We start from the raw sequence: 19,513 nt of genomic DNA on the forward strand, positions 1-19,513 counted from the left end.
TACCTCATTCATTCACCATGTATCAGGGAGAAGAGCTGACTTTGACCCTGCACACCATTCATTCACCACGTGCCTACTTAAAAGTTCTGTGGGTGACTTCCTCCCACCTCTTTGAAAGACTGTGGGAGAGGGGTGCACGCCAGCCTGTCTTATCCATACTTCCCAATGGCCAGAAATAACTTCATGCTGCACGTCTTTGCCTCACACTTCTATGGAGCTCTTGTCTTGAGATTTTTGTTCACTGAACACCAGCAAATGATCTTGGTCATCCCGGATGATGTGCTGTGCTACTTCTCATCAGTTATAAACATGCGAGACTCTTCAGGAACTCTAAACGGAAGTATTAATATCCCTAATTAGCTACCAACACCTCGTGATTATTGTGTGGGAGAGTGGGCTCTGTTTCTAAGTTCCAGAAAGGTAGCAGAGTCTATGTTGACTTAATTCCTTTTTCCAGAGAACAAGTTCCACAGTGATTTTGCTACTACCTTTCACTCCTGCCTGCACTTTGCCTATCTCACCCCTCTGCTCATTACACCGACCACTTTGGTCTGCACGACACTGGCTCTTACCTGCTTACGGCTTCACCTGTGCAGGCTGATCTTTCCCCACTTGCTACCCGGCTGGATCCCTCCTACCCAAGTCTGACCAGATGCCACCTTTTCAGGCAGGCACACCAAAGAGATCATCCTGGTTAGTACTTTCACAGTGCCTTGTAATGTCCTATTGGGCGTTTAACAAAACCTAACACCATACACTTCTATACTTGGCTACTCTCTTCACTTAGGTGGTTACTTCTAAGAGTCGGTACTATTTGTTTACTATTGAATATCGTATAGATCAATAATTATCAGTAAAAGGAGTAAGTATTTTTAAGAGGATAGACATTTTTCAATGAGGTAAAAATACCCATAGCAAAATTTACCAACTTGACCATTTTGAAGTTGCACAGGATTAACATTTTTATTTTGTTATTTAATAGAGCTCCAAAATTTTCCATCTCATATAACAGGAAGTTTATTTCAATTAATTTCCCATTTTCCTCATCTGCCAGTCGCTGGCAACTGCCATTACCCTTTCCTTTAAAATTTTGACTATTTTAGATATTTGATATATATAGAATCACAGTGTTCTTTTGTGTGTGTGCTTTCATTGTCCTTGACGTTTGTCGCTACTGTAACATGTACCAGGATTTCCTTAAAGGTATGAGTATTATTACAGGAGCTTGACATGACTCTGTGACTTGAAATTATTTCCTTAACGGGCCCTCCCTGGTGGTGCAGTGGGTTAAAGCACTGCACTAAGAAGCTTAAGGCCACTTCCGCATGAGTTGGATCCCCGCCTGCCTTAGAGGAGATCCACAACATGGCGGGGCAGACCTCTCCTGACCCACCCGCTGCTTCCCTCAGCAGTGTGCTTCGTTGATCTGCCTGTTCTGCTTCCCACTCTGTCTCTGATGAATCCTCTCACCCTCCGCATCTGTGGCCTGTACCCCGTTCTATATAAATAAATAAATCTTAAAAAAAAGAAAAAGAAATTATTTCCTTAACTCTAAATGACGTAAGACATCACTTTAGCAGTGAAGGGAATATTACATGTACTCATATGAATAATTAAGATATTAATATTTTTATATTTAAATTAATATAAACAGCAAGTGACCTTATGAGGGAAGCCTGATAATTTGCTCTCTCTCTCTCTCTCTATTTTTTCTGTAAAGATTAGGATAAAGAATAGAAATAGTCTGGTCTAGCTCCCTGGAACTGGAGTCATTGCTCAAGGACAGTGAATAATGCTATCAAATCACTAGTACTGTAAAGATCATTATCTAAATTCATTATCATACAGAGGACATTCAAGCCTACTATTTCAATCCTGACAATTCTCTAAACATCCAAATTTACTTTCTATTTCTCAGGAAAAAATGAGGGTAAATCAAGGAGACACTTGAGAATTATCAAGTAATCACAAATTTATGGAAATACAGAGTCAGCCTCACGTTTTAGTCATTTGAAAAGACGTCTTTACCTACCTGCAAACTATCATTATTATTCTCAATTTAAAGTGTTGAGATCACTACTTTTGAGTAGTAGCAGAGTATTTCCACAACCTTGGCATAAACAAAGATTTCTTAGCACACTAGAGAGTAATTGCCACAAAAAAGTAATGCATTATCCTTCATCAAAATTAAAAATTTCAGGGCCTCCCTGTCGGTGCAGGGATTAAAGTCGCAGCTCTACAAAGCTATCACAGCCACTGTGGCACCTCTGGCCTACACTCCAGTTGTCTACATAAATATATAAAAATAAAACTTAAAAAAAAAATAAAAAATTTTAGCTCATTAAGAGGCACTCTGAATAAAATGAAGTGGCAAACCACAAATTGAAACAATATTTACAGTACATATATCTGACAAAGGACTTCTATCTAAAATATATGAAGAACTCTTACTATCAATAATAGGCAAGTGACCTAGTAAGATTGAGAAAAAACCTGAGCAAATATACTATCAAAGAAGATATGCAGATGGGCAATAGACATGTGAAAGGATCAACATAATTCACTGTCAAGGACGGTGAGGAGTAGCTAGGACTTGCAACACTGCTGACAAAAAGTTGGGCTATTTCTAATAAAGCCAAACCTTTACCTTACAATCTAGCAATTCCTTTAAGTCTCAATCCAACAAGAATAACAACATATATCCACAAACAACTTGTATAAGAATCTCCAGAGCAGGGCCCTCCCTGGTGGCGTAGTGGGTTAAAGCACAGCACAAAGAAGTTTAAGCCACTTCCGCATGAGTTTGATTCCCGCCTGCCCCGGAGGTGACCACATGGCGTGGCAGACCTCTCCTGACCCGCCGGCTGCTCCTCTCAGCGGTGTGCTTTGTCCATCTGCCTGTTCTGCACCCCACTCTATCTCTGGTGAATCCTCTCACCCTCCGCATCTCTGGCCTGTGCCCCAGTTCTGTACGAATAAATAAACAAATTAAAAAAAAAAATCTCCAGAGCAGTCTGATTTATAATTACCCTAAAGTAGAAACAACTCAAATGTCAAAACTAGGATGAGAGATAAATAATTTATGGTTTAGTCAATCAATAGAATATTACTCAACAATAGAAAAGGATTAAATACTGATATATGCAGCAGTCTGAAAAAGGGTTATAGGGTTATAGTAAGGACAGAGAGCATTTACATAGTACATGCTGTATGAGTTCATTTAAATGAAGTTACAGAATAGACAAATCTAATTATGGTGATAGATGAAAGAAAACCCTGTGCAGTAGGGAGGAGATGAAAGGTTGGGGACATGGATTTAAACTGATGGAAAAGGGCCATGAGGAAAATTTTTTTTAGAGTATGATGCTTTCTTACCTTGGATGGCCATTATACAGAGTGTATACAACTGTGAAAACTCATTAGCTTTGAACACTTAAGATTTATGCATTTTAAAAATTAAGATATTTTATTATTAAAAAATGTAAAACTAAATTATCATTTGGCATATCTCTCTGCTTTTTAAGCATGAACAATGTTTCAAAAATTCTTGTTCTATAAATTTAGCTGACCTGGTTTACGAATTAAGATGACAAAATTAATTTATACATTTTTATATTATGCTTCTACTTATTGTGAAGTTCAAAAAACATGAAAAAAATTTACAAGCCCCTGCCTCCCTAAAGCAAAACAAAATCAACCCCCTGCTCTGAATCAGGATTAAGTTTTCAAAGATGAATGTCATTGCTATAGTACACCAGCAAGGGGAGCAGTTACACTTTGAGAAGAATTTCATCTTCCTCAATACTGAATTATTCTATACGGCACTTTTAACGAGACTAAAAAAATTGACTTTTGGGTGTAGCCACAATGGAAATGACAGATCATTTTAATGCAAAGGAAAAAGATTGGAAACCTTGACCCTCTAGATTACTTTGCACCTCACTGAGATAGGGAAAAACACTTGCAGATCAGCTTATTAAAATTATATGTTCATGTAATTCATGAGCAACAAAATTGACTATGGGTGTACCAGTTTTTCTTTGTTAATATTCCTACACAAGAATTATAAGGACATCCTCTTTCTCCACAAAATAAAAAGACCCCAAACAAGCCATGGTTTATTTGTATGGATATGGGAGTAATAGCTACAACTGGTGCCGAACCTGCAAGCTATTTGTATACTGGAGCCTGAGAGTAGGTAAGACTGCAAAGGGTACTTTTTACAAATATTAAAGCACTTGGGCTTTTCAGCAGAGATGGTGAGGCTGTGAAACTAAAAGTTAATGCTGTATTTTTTTTTTTTTATATCACCATGTTCATCAATTCTTACAAGATTTGTAAGGCTTAATTCTCACATAAGCTGAGGAAGGCTGCAGGAAAGTCTCTATCCTTTTCGTAGCAGCTTCAGTAATCCTGGATTTACAAAAAAGAATGTTCTGGCTGACAAAGGGAAACATATCCTTAGGCACCTGCAAATGCAGGGTTACCAGCTTAGGGACACTCACAATACAAAGGCCCCCTTTACCCTCTGGCCTTAATACCCTGCCCCCTTGATTCTAACATCTCAGACCTTCTCTTAAATGTCCTCATTCCACTGAGAAGTTGGGTGCAACAGGACCAGCACTGTGTGCTCCAGAAAGTCTCTGGGCGATGCACTTGTGGGGCTCAAGTCCTCACTTGTATGGAAGCCACAGCATTGCAATCTGCAGCATTCATGAATATGAGATGTGCGATGTGCGAGGTGTGTCCCCTCCCTCAGAGCTAACAGAGCACAAGGAGACTGGGTACAGCAGTCCCTTCCAGGAACTGCACAGAGGAGAAGGCGCCCACAGCATGCAAAGTTCTATGGAGGCTGTCTGGGCTGACTGGACTTGGGCGCTGGTGGTGGCGCCAGGGAACAACTGCTCTCTGAAATTACACACCTCTGCAGCTTTCCTGCTAGGGTAGCCCATCAACTCCAGAAGGGAGTTCAAGAATAATATGTAAAGAAGTGTTATCCTTGAATGGTATACCCTGTCACTGGAACATAAACTGTGCCTGAACATTTTCTCCATGAAAGTCCAAGGAACATTTATTTCCCAGTTCAATGACCCCAAGAAACGATTTTGAATTACTTCCACTTGTGAAATAGAAGACAAGCATTCTCCTCCCCCTCCCTGACCCTCCTTCCCAGTCTCTATAAATGGATACCAAATAAGCACAGGAGCTAGAAGAAGACTCAAGTGAAGACTCTGCAGATTATCCATATCCCCAAATCTGTGATGTTATAATCTGGATTGTATTCTTGCTGGCAGGGATTCAAAGAATTGTTTCACACTGAGTATGATTCATTATGCAGTAAAATAATTTAAAAGAATTAATTTCCATGGCACATGCTCTTAATTTTGAGTTTGTCACTAAATGGACATTTAACTTCAGCTCTTCCAACTAAATGGGAAATAAAGCAAATGACTCTCCCAAGGGCTAGCAAATTCGGTGAGGTATATAGAGATGAGGTATAACGAGGAAACTCTATCTAGAACACAGAAATGAAGACATGTTAATCAAAGAGAAAACAGAAGGGGAGTAAAGACTAAAGGATGAAAAGGCTAGAAGTTGCCTGTTGTTTGTTCTACATGAGAGTTGAGTTGCTCCCTTCAGCAGCAGATCTAGAATGAAGACTGCATACAGACCACACAGGAACAAAATGATAGTTGCAGAGGGCACTCGGCTATGGCGGGAATGGCACCAGGTGTTAACAGCACATTTAGGAAAGTCTGATGTGTTTGAGGTATGGCGGGGGAAGACCCAGTCTGAAACCCTATCAGGAAAAGTATCATGTGCTTTTAGCTCCAGGCAAAGCAAACATGGCTGCACTTCAGCATGGCTCCATTTCAGCATGGCTCCTTCCACTTAGATCCCTACCATGTATGCGGGTGCAGAGGTTAAGATGTCTTGGAAGAGGCTATATAGTCACAGGTTACCGCAGCTGACTGAAAGGAATGTATAGGAAGCAAGATGCTAAGTAGTAAGTCTTGTGTGACTCCTGCTGATATTCACAGAAATGTCTGAGGGGAGCGAAGAAAAAGCTCTGTGATTTCCTAATGAGCCTCTGCAGTTATATTTTCACAGCAACCAAGAATTTTGTCTGACTTTGACAGAGTTTTCCCAATGTTTCACATAGTATTCATGGAAGATTGTTATATTCATTCCCCCCTCCTTCAAGATCTCAGAGAGTTGCTAGCACCTTGAATTTAGTATATCTTTAATGAATAATTACTGACTGAGTGAATCAACCACGTTCCCAAATGAGGAATGTGTCTTACATTAATTAAAATAGGAGTCAATAATGTGCAAGATATAGCCTATATTTTCTTTATTACTGCCATTTGGAAAATTGAGGACGTGCTCCAGCAATTCAAATCTCCCTCTGAGGAAAATTCAGTAACTATCAAGATAGATCTTGGCAGCTCTTTCCTGGGATCCCTAAGGATCACTAAGAAATTTTAAGAGGACACTGGACATTTTCCTCATGGCTTATGAGTAACACACTTCCATCTGTGGGGAAAGAAAAATGGGCCTTCCTATTGCTATCAGTGTTTTCTGTACTGAGATCCAGAGCTGGTGCTGACTCGTGAAGGACAGCTAGCATACAACCTGGCTTCTTTCTTTCTATGTGGTTCAAATTCCCTTTCTATTTTAGAGGAAATGCGAAACATTTAACCACCTTAAGTGCTACGGAAGAACTAAACCATAATGGAAGGGGAGGCTGCACCTCGGGTCGGGGGAGGGACCGAAAGCCAGGGAAGGGAAGAGGAGAGGGTATGACAGGGGATCTCGGAGCAGTAGCTGGTGGTTCAGCTGATGGACCAGTATTTGACCTCAGGAATGTTTGGCAAGTCAATTCACTCATTTGATGATGACAACAGGTTTAGGATTACAGGCCGCTGACTTTAAATAGAAAACACAGTATTCTGTTAACCCAGTGGTGAGGCTGTAGGGGATCTAGAGTGCCCAGTCTCTTTTAAGTTCTGGGATCTGTACTAACATTTTCACTTGTTCCCTCAAAGGTACAAGTGCTTTGAACTTCGCCAACAAACCATCAAATCATCCATTTTGGTTGCTCTGGAGCTGAGAGGTAAAACTGTGTATGCAAAGTCATGTTTTCAGAATGGGTCTTAAAAACATTTTTATACATCCCTTTGTTGTTTTTATTCCCCATTATATTCTTGTTCTACCAGAGACAAGTTACTAATCACAGGTAATGAATAGCAGCTCCCTTTGGAACAGCACCTTTATATACATATGCTGATATGTCCCTTATCTTTAATGATCTCAATGACCTGCATGAACACTGTATTGTCACTCCAATTTTATGGACTGCAATGAGGTCACTCTATATGTGTTGGCCATAAGGTCAGACCACTTCTCAATTCTTTACAGTTTAGAATGTATTTTCATATGCATTATATATATGGTCCAACCTGTGACTCAAAGGCCATAGTAACCCACATTTTACAGCTGACAACATAAAAATTGGGACAGATTTTGTATGTACATCACACAGTTCATGAGATTCAAATTTTCATGCTCCTATTCTTCAGCCCAGGCTCATTTATCAGTATAGTGGAAAGAAGTAAAAGTTCTCAAACATTACACCTCTCAAATTTTCTTTTCCACCTTCAGGCTTCTTTCAAAAAACCCACCTCTGTTCCTATCAGGGAGAATCTAATTCTCTTCTGTGTTACTGGAAGTCTTCTCAATTGCTTACCTCCCTCACTCCCAGAAGTCTTATCTACTCTCATTTCCACTCTATACAGTTGGATCTCAAATCTTTCTCTGATGTCAAATTATTGTTTCTAGTCACTTTAAGAGATTACTTTTTTTGGGAAAGCATACACACACAGACACACTATACATTATCCTCCATTTCAGTTTTCTAGAACTAACTTGTAGAAAAACTATTTTTTCTTAGACCAACCATGTACTACTCTAGTTTCATACACTTACTCATCTTACTTTGAAATGATATCTTTCTCTCTACATGTAGAAATTCGATTCATTCTTTAAGAATGAGCTCAAATGTTAGGCTATAAATATCTTCTCATCTTTTAAAGTGAGATTTAATGGTTTAATCTCTGTGTTTCCATAGCACTTTGCTTATAAGGATAATGTATCCAATACCACATGAGAAAGTTATTTGTCTCCACCTCTACTCAATTTCTCACAATGAACATAAGAACTTTATTTATCTTTACACACTTTGAAGCAACAAACATGTTGAGTAAATGAAGAAAGGAAGGCAGGCAGGCAGGAAGGAAAGGGAGGGAGGGAGGGAGGAAGAAAGGAAGGAGGGAAGGAATGATGATTCAGTGACTATCATAATTTTTCAACATTTCCCAAGTAAGCATGAGTTGACTTCATTGTTCCTTTTTCTCAACTTAAATCTTTACTATTATCCTGGGAATCTGTCTTCATGCTCTGTGAAAATACTGAGTTTAAGTTAAGTAAAATTACCTGCTGTATGAAATCATGGACAAGGAAAGAAACAATACATCATTTTTCTTAAATGTAAATGTAAGCATACTACTATAATGCAGGCTCATAAGCCAAGTTATAGATACATATGCATATGTATAGATACATATGAATTAACATTCATATTTGTAAATTAATTAAAAAAATTAGAAGTAGGAATTGATCCACTTCTATTAATAAACACTTATGTTTACAGCAACAGTAAATTTCATTAGACTGGAAAAATGAGTTTGGGAGGTAGAGAGGAAAGAGGAAAAAGTGAGTCTGAATTACAGAAGTCAGAATTTATTGAAAACAATGCAGTTTTATTATTTTCAATACTAAGATCTGCCAATAAAATCTAAGGAGACATATACTTAATAACACTAATCCTTATTTTATAGCTGAATCTTTTTGCCTAAAGACCACTGTATATTGTAAAGGCATGAAAACAGTTCTCCTTTTAAAATGAGTTATGGGTGTCCCCTCAATTTTTCTTATTAAATTTCTTGCAGACAATTTAAAACATGTATACAAATTTCATCTTCATTTGGCTCAAAAAGTGTGTGTTAGCAATATCTTAATTAGTAAGGTTTTCCTCTGTTCATAAAGGCAAATATTTCTGAAAGGTAAAAATACAGTCCAACATTGTGGGGAAATGTTAAATATTTTAAAACAGGAAAAATGTAAACATTTTAAAACAAACATTCAATTTTCATTAATCCATATATAACTGAAATATATCTTTAGTCTTTAATTTCCTTTGTAAATTTCTTGAAGGCAAAGAATTTGCTTGCTTCCTCCCCCACACCCCTCGACTCTTTATGCCCAAACAATTACAGAGGCTGTGATTTTTGGTGATGCCTATCATTGTAAGAACAGGAGTTTAAAGTGATACTGTCATATTTTCAGATATTCTAACTGGTACATTGCTTAACCAAAACCACCCAAGACTTGAATGTTATGTATTATTTACTCACTGATTCTGGGTACCGGCTGCAAGTAGTTGACTGATCCCCATCCTGGAAAAGAAGACAAGGGAAATTCATATATATTAACACGTTTAAAACACTTTCTAGGCCCTCCCTGGTGGTGCAGCGGGTTAAAGCACAGCACTAAGAAGCTTAAGCCACTTCTGCATGAGTTCGATCCCCTCCTGTCCCAGAGGAAATCCACATGGTGCGGCAGACCTCTCCTGACCAGCCCTCTGCTCCCCTCAGCAGTGTACTTCGACGACCTGCCTGTTCTGCTCCCCACTCAGTCTCTGGTGAATCCTCTCACCCACCGAATCTCTAGCCTGTACCCCAGTTCTCTATGAGTGAATAAATAAATCTTTAAAAAACAAAACAAAAACACTTTCTAAGTAGAGATATCTTGAAATCGCTGATATTTTATTTCTAGCAAAGAAATCATGGGGTAGGACAAGGTTATGATAGAGAATTTGGCATCCCCTCTGTTTCTGAACTAATAAGGAGATCATGAGCTTGGCATCCATATTAGGAAACCTGATGTCACCTTCACATGTTGGGTTTGGTGCAGAAGTTTCTGTATCAGAAACTAGAAGGACAGGAGGTGATGTAAAATGTCCACCTCAAGGAGAAATTTCCCTGAATTTATATCTATTCCATAAGATGTGAGTGTGCTAACACCCAGTTATAGTTTCTGCTGGAATTTTTATGTACAATTACATTTTCTACTTAGAATCTTAGTGTAAATCTGTGCTTGTATATGATTATATTTCTTTTTGAAATCTTTGAGTACTTGGGATACATCTCACTGGGTAAAACTGATATTTGGGATAAACATTATACATCTCTTGGCACAGAGTATCCAGTGTTCACTGTTGGGTACCTTGGTTTGTGAAACAGAGAGAGTCAATGAACTGAAAGCTAGGATGAAATTTGAGGAAAACATTCCCATGGTCATTTAAATCATCCAGAACTAATGATGGTTTATTCTGTAGTGAACAGCTCTACAAAAGAAATCTTTGGGCTTTTCTTTCATGAATGCATTCTTTGCCCATGAAGGACCTCTTTCTGCCAGATAAAGTTGTTAAATGTAACACAGTATATTTCTTCTTGTTTAGCCATCCATGGGGGGAGGAGAGCCTTACCTCATTCTAAGAAAAATTTTAGACAAAATGGTAATTATATAAACATTTAGTCATTTGTTTCCTAATTACAGTTCCAATTACCCCATAAAAACATATTATAGGGCCCTCCCTGGTGGCACAGCGGGTTAAAGCACAGCACTGAGAATCTAAAGCCGCTTCCGCATGAGTTCGATTCCCGCCTGCCCCGGAGGTGACCACATGGCATGGCAGACCTCTCCTGACCCGCCCGCTGCTCCCCTCAGCAATGTACTTCGTCGATCTGCCTGTTCTGCTCCCCACTCTGTCTCTGGTGAAGCCTCTCGCCGCCCTTGAGCCTCTGGCCTGTACCCCAGTTCTGTATGCACAAATAAATAAATCTTAAAAAAAAACCATATTATAAATATATAATGCGTAATATGTATTATATTGTGTACTATGTACCATACTTAAATTATACATTATACATTAATACATTAATTTTAGACTAGTAATATTACACATGTTATATTTTCTGTGTGCTGACTTTTTTTTTAAATATCCATTTTAAAGTTTATTGATTAAAAAACAAGTACTTAAAAAATAGTGAGGTTTAAGCAATGGTAGTTAATTTCCTGACCTGAGGTTCTGCTCCATTTAAAGAACATGCTGTCAGTATGACTTTATAATTAATATTGCTTTTCTAACTCAGAGAAAAAGATTCTATTGGCTTTGTCCTTTAAATCAGTCTTTCACCAAATTTAATTTGTGCTACAATATAACAGTTTATACTTAAGTTAGTTAAATGCTATTCTCTTTTTTTTAGAGTATATCCATGGACATTTGCATTGCATTACAATGAGGTTTTTGTTATAAGGTATCAGCAGCCCTGCTTGATTTAGTAATTTCTGCATTTTAGATGAAGGTCTTTATCAGCCATTTGTATAGCTCATCAATAAGTTATTGGTCCTACAGTATAACTGATCCTCAGGGGGTGGAATTTGATATATAAGCCACTACTTCAACCCACTTTGATGTAATTGCAACTCTATACTTACTTGTTCACCCATGTAAAAGTACCATGATTAAGGTCATACTTTCATAGCTTGGTGATAAGAATACTGCTTAGGCTAGCACCCAAAATCTTCCTACAGACAAAACTGATTTTATCTAGAATATTCTCACTGTTTATGCAATTTGTTGTGCAAGCAGGGAAGGAAATTAAATTGATGTGGAAAATGTGACTATTCAAAAAGTCAAATGTGGCTGCCTCTTTATCACTTATGATATTCTGGGAAGTTACTTATTGATCGCATGAAAAATTTTTCTCATCAGGTATTGCTTTTAAGCTCTCTGGTTTGTAATGATCAAGTCATTTCCTTAAAATTGTGGATATGGCAAGCTCTTACCCCCATCTCCACAATGGCTGTGCAAAAGGTCAATTGCCATTTTCTTTTTTATTTATTGTGCTAAAAACCCTATGAGGCTTACCTCTAAATAAAGTTTTATGTGTACAGTATAATATTGTTTAGTGTAAGCACAAATGGTACAACAGCTCCCTACAACATTTTTATTGTGATTAAGATGGTGGCGGGAGGTTCCTTACTTCAATACCAAGAGGACCATCGACCCATCTGACAATTAACCGCAGGGACACTATACTGGAAAGCTCATGGCTTGGGATGAAACTGGAACACCTCTTGGACATCAGAGATCAACACAGACTGTGAGAGAGGAGACAGACTAGAGTTGCGTTTAATTGAACAGGACATTGCAAAGAGAAGTGCCTGGAGCTTGCAGTCAGGGCCTGGAGATACCAATAGCAGGGCTGCCAGTTCAGTCAGGGCTTCTGGGGAGAGAAGAGCTAAATGTCGTGGAGATATAGACCCTTGATTAGGAGAAATGTGTAGGGTTTGAGATGTAGTCCCCTGGTGGAAACAGTAAGAAGAACAAGGACAATGTGCTAGACTTAACTCCCTCCCTGCCACCTCTCATCATTTGGTCCTGTACTTAGTGTAGTTCACTCACAGCACACAGACTACAAAATCTCAGATCTACTATTCCACTGATTCTGGGGGCCTTCAACACAATACATCCTCTACCACACACCCACACATTCATACCTCTCAAGCCCCCTCCCTTGTGCTCTGCAAAAAACAGGTCTTAGCACTTATTGGAAGCCAGCAATGGCCCCCAAAATTAATTCAAATCAAATTAGTAAAATTAGTGTTACTCTTTAAATTGTAGCTGTAGGTAATTTTAAAATTAGGGAGCATATTATATAATTTACATATTACATGCTTATATCCAAGGCAACAGAAATATAACACATGGCAATTTGAAACCTCAAGGGACTATGATACCATATGGAGAGAACAACTCTCCAGAATCCGACCACATGGCAGATTTTATATCCCTATGAGATAGAGATTCAAAATTGCTATAATTAAGAAACTCAGAGACAAAAGAAAGCACAAACAGGGAAGACAAAGAGATACATGACAACTCAGGAAAAACTGATCAAAGAGACACAGCAAAATACAGAAAAACAACAAAACAGAGACTGAAGCATTAAAATAAAAAAAAAGATTCAGAATGTACAAAGATTAAGAATGAGATCAGAAAATTTAGCAAAAGCTTTGGAAGCAGAATAGAGCAAATAGAAGATGAGTTCAAAGACAGTAAAGCACAAAGCATGCAGGTGGGAGAAGTGAGAGAAATAGTAAGTAAACAATGAATAGCTTTGAGAACTATATAATCTAGCATGAAAGGCAACATAATGATAATGAATATCCCAGAAGGAAAAGAGAGAAGAGAGGGAACAGATAGCTAATTCAATAATAATCAAGGGAAATTTTCCAAATGTGGGAAAGCACCAAATATACAAGCACCTAAAACAAAAACAAAAACACAAAAAAAAAACCCTGCTTATCTCAATGCAATGAGACTGACATCAAGACACATACAGTGAAACAACCAAGCATTGAAAGATATAGAAAGGATATTGAAGGAAACTAGCAGGTTGGGGGTGGGTTACCAGGTAACTTGTAAAGATACTCCCACCAGATTTTCAGCAGAAACACTTCAGGCAAGGAGATAATGGAATGACAAATACGAAATACTTAAAAGATGAAAACTTCCATCCAAGAAAAACTCGCTTTATTTCTGACAGATGAGAGAACTAAAAGGTCTTCCCAAACAAGTACAATCTGAAAGAGTTGGCCAACACTCAGTTCCTCTACACAAAATGTTGAAAGAAACTCTTCTACCTGAATCAAAAAGAAAACAAGTATAGAAAAAAAAATGGAACAAGGGAATAGAACCAGAAAACGGAATACAAAATGTCAGTAGCAATATATTCATCAGTAATCACTCTTGATGCAAATGGGACTGAGCTCACCAATCAAATGGTAGTTGCCAGCTGATCAAAAACAAAACCCAAAATAGGATAGTTTTAATCTTTCATGATTGAAACTCAACATTCATTGAGGAGAAATCCCCATTTTTTCCTTCCCTAGCCTTGGAAACTATCAGAACTGCCATTTTTTTAAGGGTCTCATGAACCTGACCTTAAGATACAATGTGTGTACACTCTGGTACTGCATGCTACTCCCTGCTCTAGTTTGCTCTTCATATATCATAGATCATAGTGCACTAATTAGATGAGCACAATCTCCTACACTAAATACCAAACTCGTGAAACATAGTAAGTCTTACTCTTCTTTATAACTTCCTCAAGCCTAGTTTGTTGCCTTACATAAATATGCAATAAATTAAGTTTAAAAATGTTCAATGGTTAATATTCATTAATATTCATTTTTGGGATCTGGTAATAAAACAGGAAGCTAAATGCTGTTTACTTAAAAATCTATTTATTGTTTACTAAAGAAAACCATTCACTGTCACCTCCCAATAATATGAACAGCATGTGTAGGTATTTAAAGTATCTTCCAAGTCATTGCTAGGCTTACGTTTCAATGAACTGACTACATAGTTTGTTTGGCTCAGTCTATTTAATAAATATCTCACTTCCTTATTTTTTTTAAAGGTTTATTTTTATTTATTTATGCAACAAGAACTGGGGTATAGGCCAGAGATGCAAGGGGTGAGAGGGTTCACTAGTAACAGAGAGGGGAGCAGAACAGGCAAATCTACTGAAATGCACTGCTGAGGGGAGCAAGAGGTGAGACGAGAAAGGTCTGCTGCGCCACATGGGTCAGATCCCTGGAGGGGGACTGAACTTGCTGCAGTGGCTAATGATTGCTTGATAGTGCTGAAACTTATTACATGATAATATATATTAAATAACTATGAATGTTCTTCCATAGCTAGCTGTGAGAGTGACTTTAAAAGTCAGCAATCAGATTTGTTACACATAACAAATTAATTGGGTTTGCCCAGAGCCCCCAAATTAAGAGTTTAAATCTCATATTCACTGTACATGTTCTAATATTGTACTTACAAGTCTGATTAGAACATGAAAGGCTTAATTTAGTGACATAGACAATTAAATGAAACAGGGTCCTTCTGCTTTGTCACATCCCTGTATTCTGAGTCATTTTTGTTTTTGATGGTAAAGCACGTTTCATCTGTTGGAGCTTGGCATAAGCACTATACTAAGTGAATAGGTCTAGGGCTTTGATGGAAAATCAATTTTAAAAAACAGAATTTCACTCATCCTTTTCCTAAAGTTTGAGAGCTCTATGCAGCATGAATAGCACTCTGCATTCTGCTTGGCTCAAGTGAAAGAACAAAAACATGATCACAATGTACTTTTCTCAAAGTAATTCTTCTGGTGGCATGATCAATTAATGAAGTTGTTTATCATCACCCTTACTTACGTAACAGAAGATACAAAGATAGGGAAAGCTGAACAGTCTCCTAAGACCATGTGGCAATTTATTGTTAAAATAGAAGTAGGATTGCATTTCATGAATCAGTTTTTTTCTAGCCTTTCATCCATGCGATTACCAATACCCTTTTAATTTTACTTATTATTTTGATGCAAAATCATTATCACAGTGATGAGTAGGTTCTTTGCTGTTTAACACCTGGTTGTTCAATTAAAAAGTTTATCCCATTATTTTTATTTGAATATGTAGTTGGTCTAACTTTCCTTCTTTCTGCTTTTCTTCTAAAATTGTTTGGATGCATAGTTATTATCACTAATAACCACAATAAAAGCCAACGTGGGCCCTTCTTGGCGGCACAATAGGTTGGGATGCAGCACTGCAAGCTGACCACAGCTGCTTCAATGCTGAGTTCAATCCCCAGCCCCGGAGGTGGTGACCCACATGGCGCGGCAGACCTCTCCTGTCTTACCTGCTGCTTCCCTCAGCCGTGTACTTTGTCAGTCTGCCTGTTCTGCTCCCCTCTCTGTCTCTGGCGAATCCTCTCACCCCTGCACTTCTGGCCTGCACCCCAGTTGTCTGCATAAATGAATCTTAAAAAAAAAAGCCAATGTACTGAATTCTTAATATTATTACCAGACATTCTGCAGAACACCATATGTGAACCTTACCTAATTTAATGCCAGAAGAGTCCCCTGGGAATATGACCTGGTTTTCTGCATATGGAACATAAAGTCATGTTTCTATTTCAGCACATAAACCATAGGTATAGCCATCATCTATCTTTCCTAGTTTTAGTTCTGTCAAAGTGTGCTGAGAAACTAAAGGTAGAAAGCAGAGTCCTTTTAGATTTGAGTTTCTCCCCTAAGGTTTTACCATTATACGTGTGTGCATACATATGTATATGTTTTATTTATTTAAATTAAATATTATTGCTTTACATCCTTACTAATTTTTTGACAATACAGTTCTTCTCTCAAATGTGGTCACTATAACTCTTCCACCACCAAAAACACCCACAGTCCTCCACCACAGTCTGTTGTTTATCACATTTTTTACCTAAGTGTTGCGTTCTTCTCTATTTATATTAAAGGATATTTTCCCTCTAACTTTTTAAGGCAGTACTTTTTCTTACACTGTCATTAATTTTTAGACAATATATGGTTTCTTATCTCAGATATGGTTATCATTATATCTTTCATGGCTAGTTCTATATAGCATTCTAATTTTAGTCACTCCACTTTATTATTTCCAAAACATTTTCATAGAAATAGGATTTCTTTCTGTCTTATTTCACTCAGCATGATCCCTTCCATCTCCATCCATGTTGCTGCAAATAGCAACATGAGTTTATATTTTTGATTGCTGAGTAGTATTCCATCACATATATGTATAATATCTTCTTAATCTAGTCATCTATTTTGGGCATTTGGGTTGATTCCACATCTTCCCTATTGTAAACAGGGCAGCAATAAATATAGGGGTGCAGGTGTCCTTTTGAATCAATGTTTTTGTGACCTTTGGGTAGATATCTATGAGTGGGCTTGCTGGGTCATATGGAAGCTGAAAGAAAAAGAAAAAGAAAAGTATCGGATGGTTTCACTCATAGCAGTAGTGTAAGGGATTGGGGGTGGGGGAAGCAATTGTAATAAAGAAAGAATGAAAAACAATGAATAACTCTAAATCAGAGATATTTTATGGGGTGGAGAAGGGAACAGGATCAAAATTGGGGCTGAAAGAGTACATGGGACTATGGTGATGGCACATGGGTGAATTGGTGGTGGGAAGTTCACAGGATTACAACTGAGATGAAAAAATGCACAAAATGAAGAATGATGTATAAACAAATAAATAATGCATTTGAAAAATAAATAGGATTTCTTTTATGTATCCATATAGCATTGATTTACATAATTCATGATGGAACTAAATAATGATGAATAAATACAACTGGCACAGCTGGTTTGGGAATAAACACGACTCTTGCTTGGTCCACATACATCCCCACAGAAGGGGTCAGGAGGTTACTTGTGGACTGGAGAGCAGGAGGTGAGATTCCAGGCTGTGAGCATCAGCTACATGGTTATATCCAGGCAAGGGAGAGAGTGGCATAGTTAACTTTTTTTTTTTTTTTTTAATGCAGAGAGAAGGCAGGAAAGAGTTTTTATATCTTGCCCAAATTCACATAACTAGAGGTGGAACTAGGACTTGACTCCAGAATTCAGCTTCTAAGTCTGGCAAGTTAGTACTCTTCCTTCCCTCCCACGAGGATAGTGCTGAGCTGGGGGGATTGCAGCAGGCCAGGAAGGGGGCATGAGACTGTTCAAGGATGGTCAGCAAGAGAACAGTGAGAGAAGCTAGAAAGTGATAGAATATTTTAAAAAATATGCAAAAGAAGAATCCTGCAAAAATGGTTTCCTTATGTTAACAAGTATCTTTTGAACTTGAACCTCCATAGTTCAAAACAAGTGGAATTGCAGAAAACAAATTTGGTCAAATGATACTGCCAACTATTTTCAGAACTGGTTTTTGCAACTGTGACAGTGACAAATCTTGAAAGGGATTCCCTTTGGTCCAGCAAGGAATGAACAACACAGAAGGACCTCTGACCCTGCGCTCTCACGAGGGACCCAAGAGGGGAGCAAGCTTAGCAGAAATCTGTGATGACAAACAGCGATGAAAATGAAGCGATCAGAATCTTACCATCTACTTCCTGTAATCCTTGAGTTTTACAAGCTCCATTTTTGTCAAGTCCTTCTTTGAGAAAGACTTTTTTAGCACTAGTTTTGAAGAACTTCCTAGGCTCCTAGAAGGGATGATTTTATAGTAACTGTTTTCAATGCTTCTGAATGGATTATAATGTTTTTTTCATTAAGTATTAATGATTCAGTTTATGTTAAATGCTGTCGATGTTTCTTTGCCTGGCATTTTCCAAATTATTTCCTTGAAGAAGAGAATTAGAAAGGTATTAAGATTTCTATGACTGCATAAAGAATTCATAAAAGGTTAAGAACTCAAATGACTATCCCTTCAGAAAAACATGCTAAATTGTGTAAAATGTTCACACATGGAACAACATCACATTTGTGTATTTTTAGAAATAATTACTTAGAATTTAACTTATCTAGTTTAAAAAATAGTTATTGCAATCACCTAGCTGTATATGTGGATTGAATTTTAAAGCCTCTGTCATGTACAATAGGCTCTCATGTCAGTATTCTTTTAAAAACAATAGTTATTTTATTAGCATCAGCATGACAGTAAAGAGTAAATGAATAAATTGCCATTTTCAGTTTCTAAAGAGATACATTAAAAGGAAATACAAACAAAAAAGAGTGTCAGGGCAATATCCAGTCAGCGTGTTTCCTGAGGATTCTTGCTGTGGTGTTTGGTCATGGTTGCTGTGGCTTCGGTCCTGGTGGCTTCGAGAGCACTCTGTGCATGTCTGGTTGTCTGCGCGAGGCATCCACATTTTACAACTTGCTTTGCATAAAATAAAGTACAAATTGAACTGTATCCTGCTGGGTGCCGAGAGAGCCACAGAAGCCTCTAAATGAGAACATACACGGGACAAGCCTAACCGCTTAGTAACCGCAGTAACTCAGCTTTGCACAGCCCTAATCCCTCCTCTACAATGTCTAATGTCCATTTCAGTTAGTCTAGGAAATGAGGCTAAAACAAACAAACATGCACACGCACAGGTCTTTATGCTCAGTCACCACAGGCTTCCCGTTTCTGCTGTCAATTACCCTGGCTGCAAAGGCCTGCTTCTACCACCTCACCGATCGTCACCAGCAGTTCCAAGAGGCTTGCTGATGATCAGCACCCCACCTCACTCTTACTATTCCATGTTGTCAAAATGCCCCTTCTCATTTCTTAAACTGTTACCTATACTTGATTCAGCCCCAAATATACACCCTTACTTTGACATCTCCCAAACTTCAGTTCTGCTTCTCCAAATTCTAGCTTCCACATCTGTGTTCTTGTTGGATCAAGTGCAACTAGACTCAAGTGTATAATCCCTTTGCTCAAATCACCTGTCCCTCTGAATATGTACGTGTGTCCATTACAGAGATCTCTTTCTGCCTGTCAGACTTGT

At 38.1% G+C, this 19,513-nt stretch overlaps 1 protein-coding gene across 1 annotated transcript in view; it reads right to left on the reverse strand.

The window, feature by feature from the left end:
* Window positions 1-19,513, reverse strand: part of CHST9 (carbohydrate (N-acetylgalactosamine 4-0) sulfotransferase 9) — a 218,012-nt gene that overhangs the window by 78,185 nt on the left and 120,314 nt on the right. Inside the window, exon 4 of the mRNA XM_004683803.2 lies at window positions 9,477-9,518. Coding sequence (XP_004683860.1) covers window positions 9,477-9,518 — 42 coding nt within the window. The remainder of the gene's footprint in view (window positions 1-9,476; window positions 9,519-19,513) is intronic.

The sequence above is a fragment of the Condylura cristata genome, unplaced genomic scaffold (assembly GCF_000260355.1).
Source record: "Condylura cristata isolate star-nosed mole 26May11 unplaced genomic scaffold, ConCri1.0 scaffold00016, whole genome shotgun sequence".
Taxonomy (NCBI): Eukaryota; Metazoa; Chordata; class Mammalia; order Eulipotyphla; family Talpidae; genus Condylura; species Condylura cristata.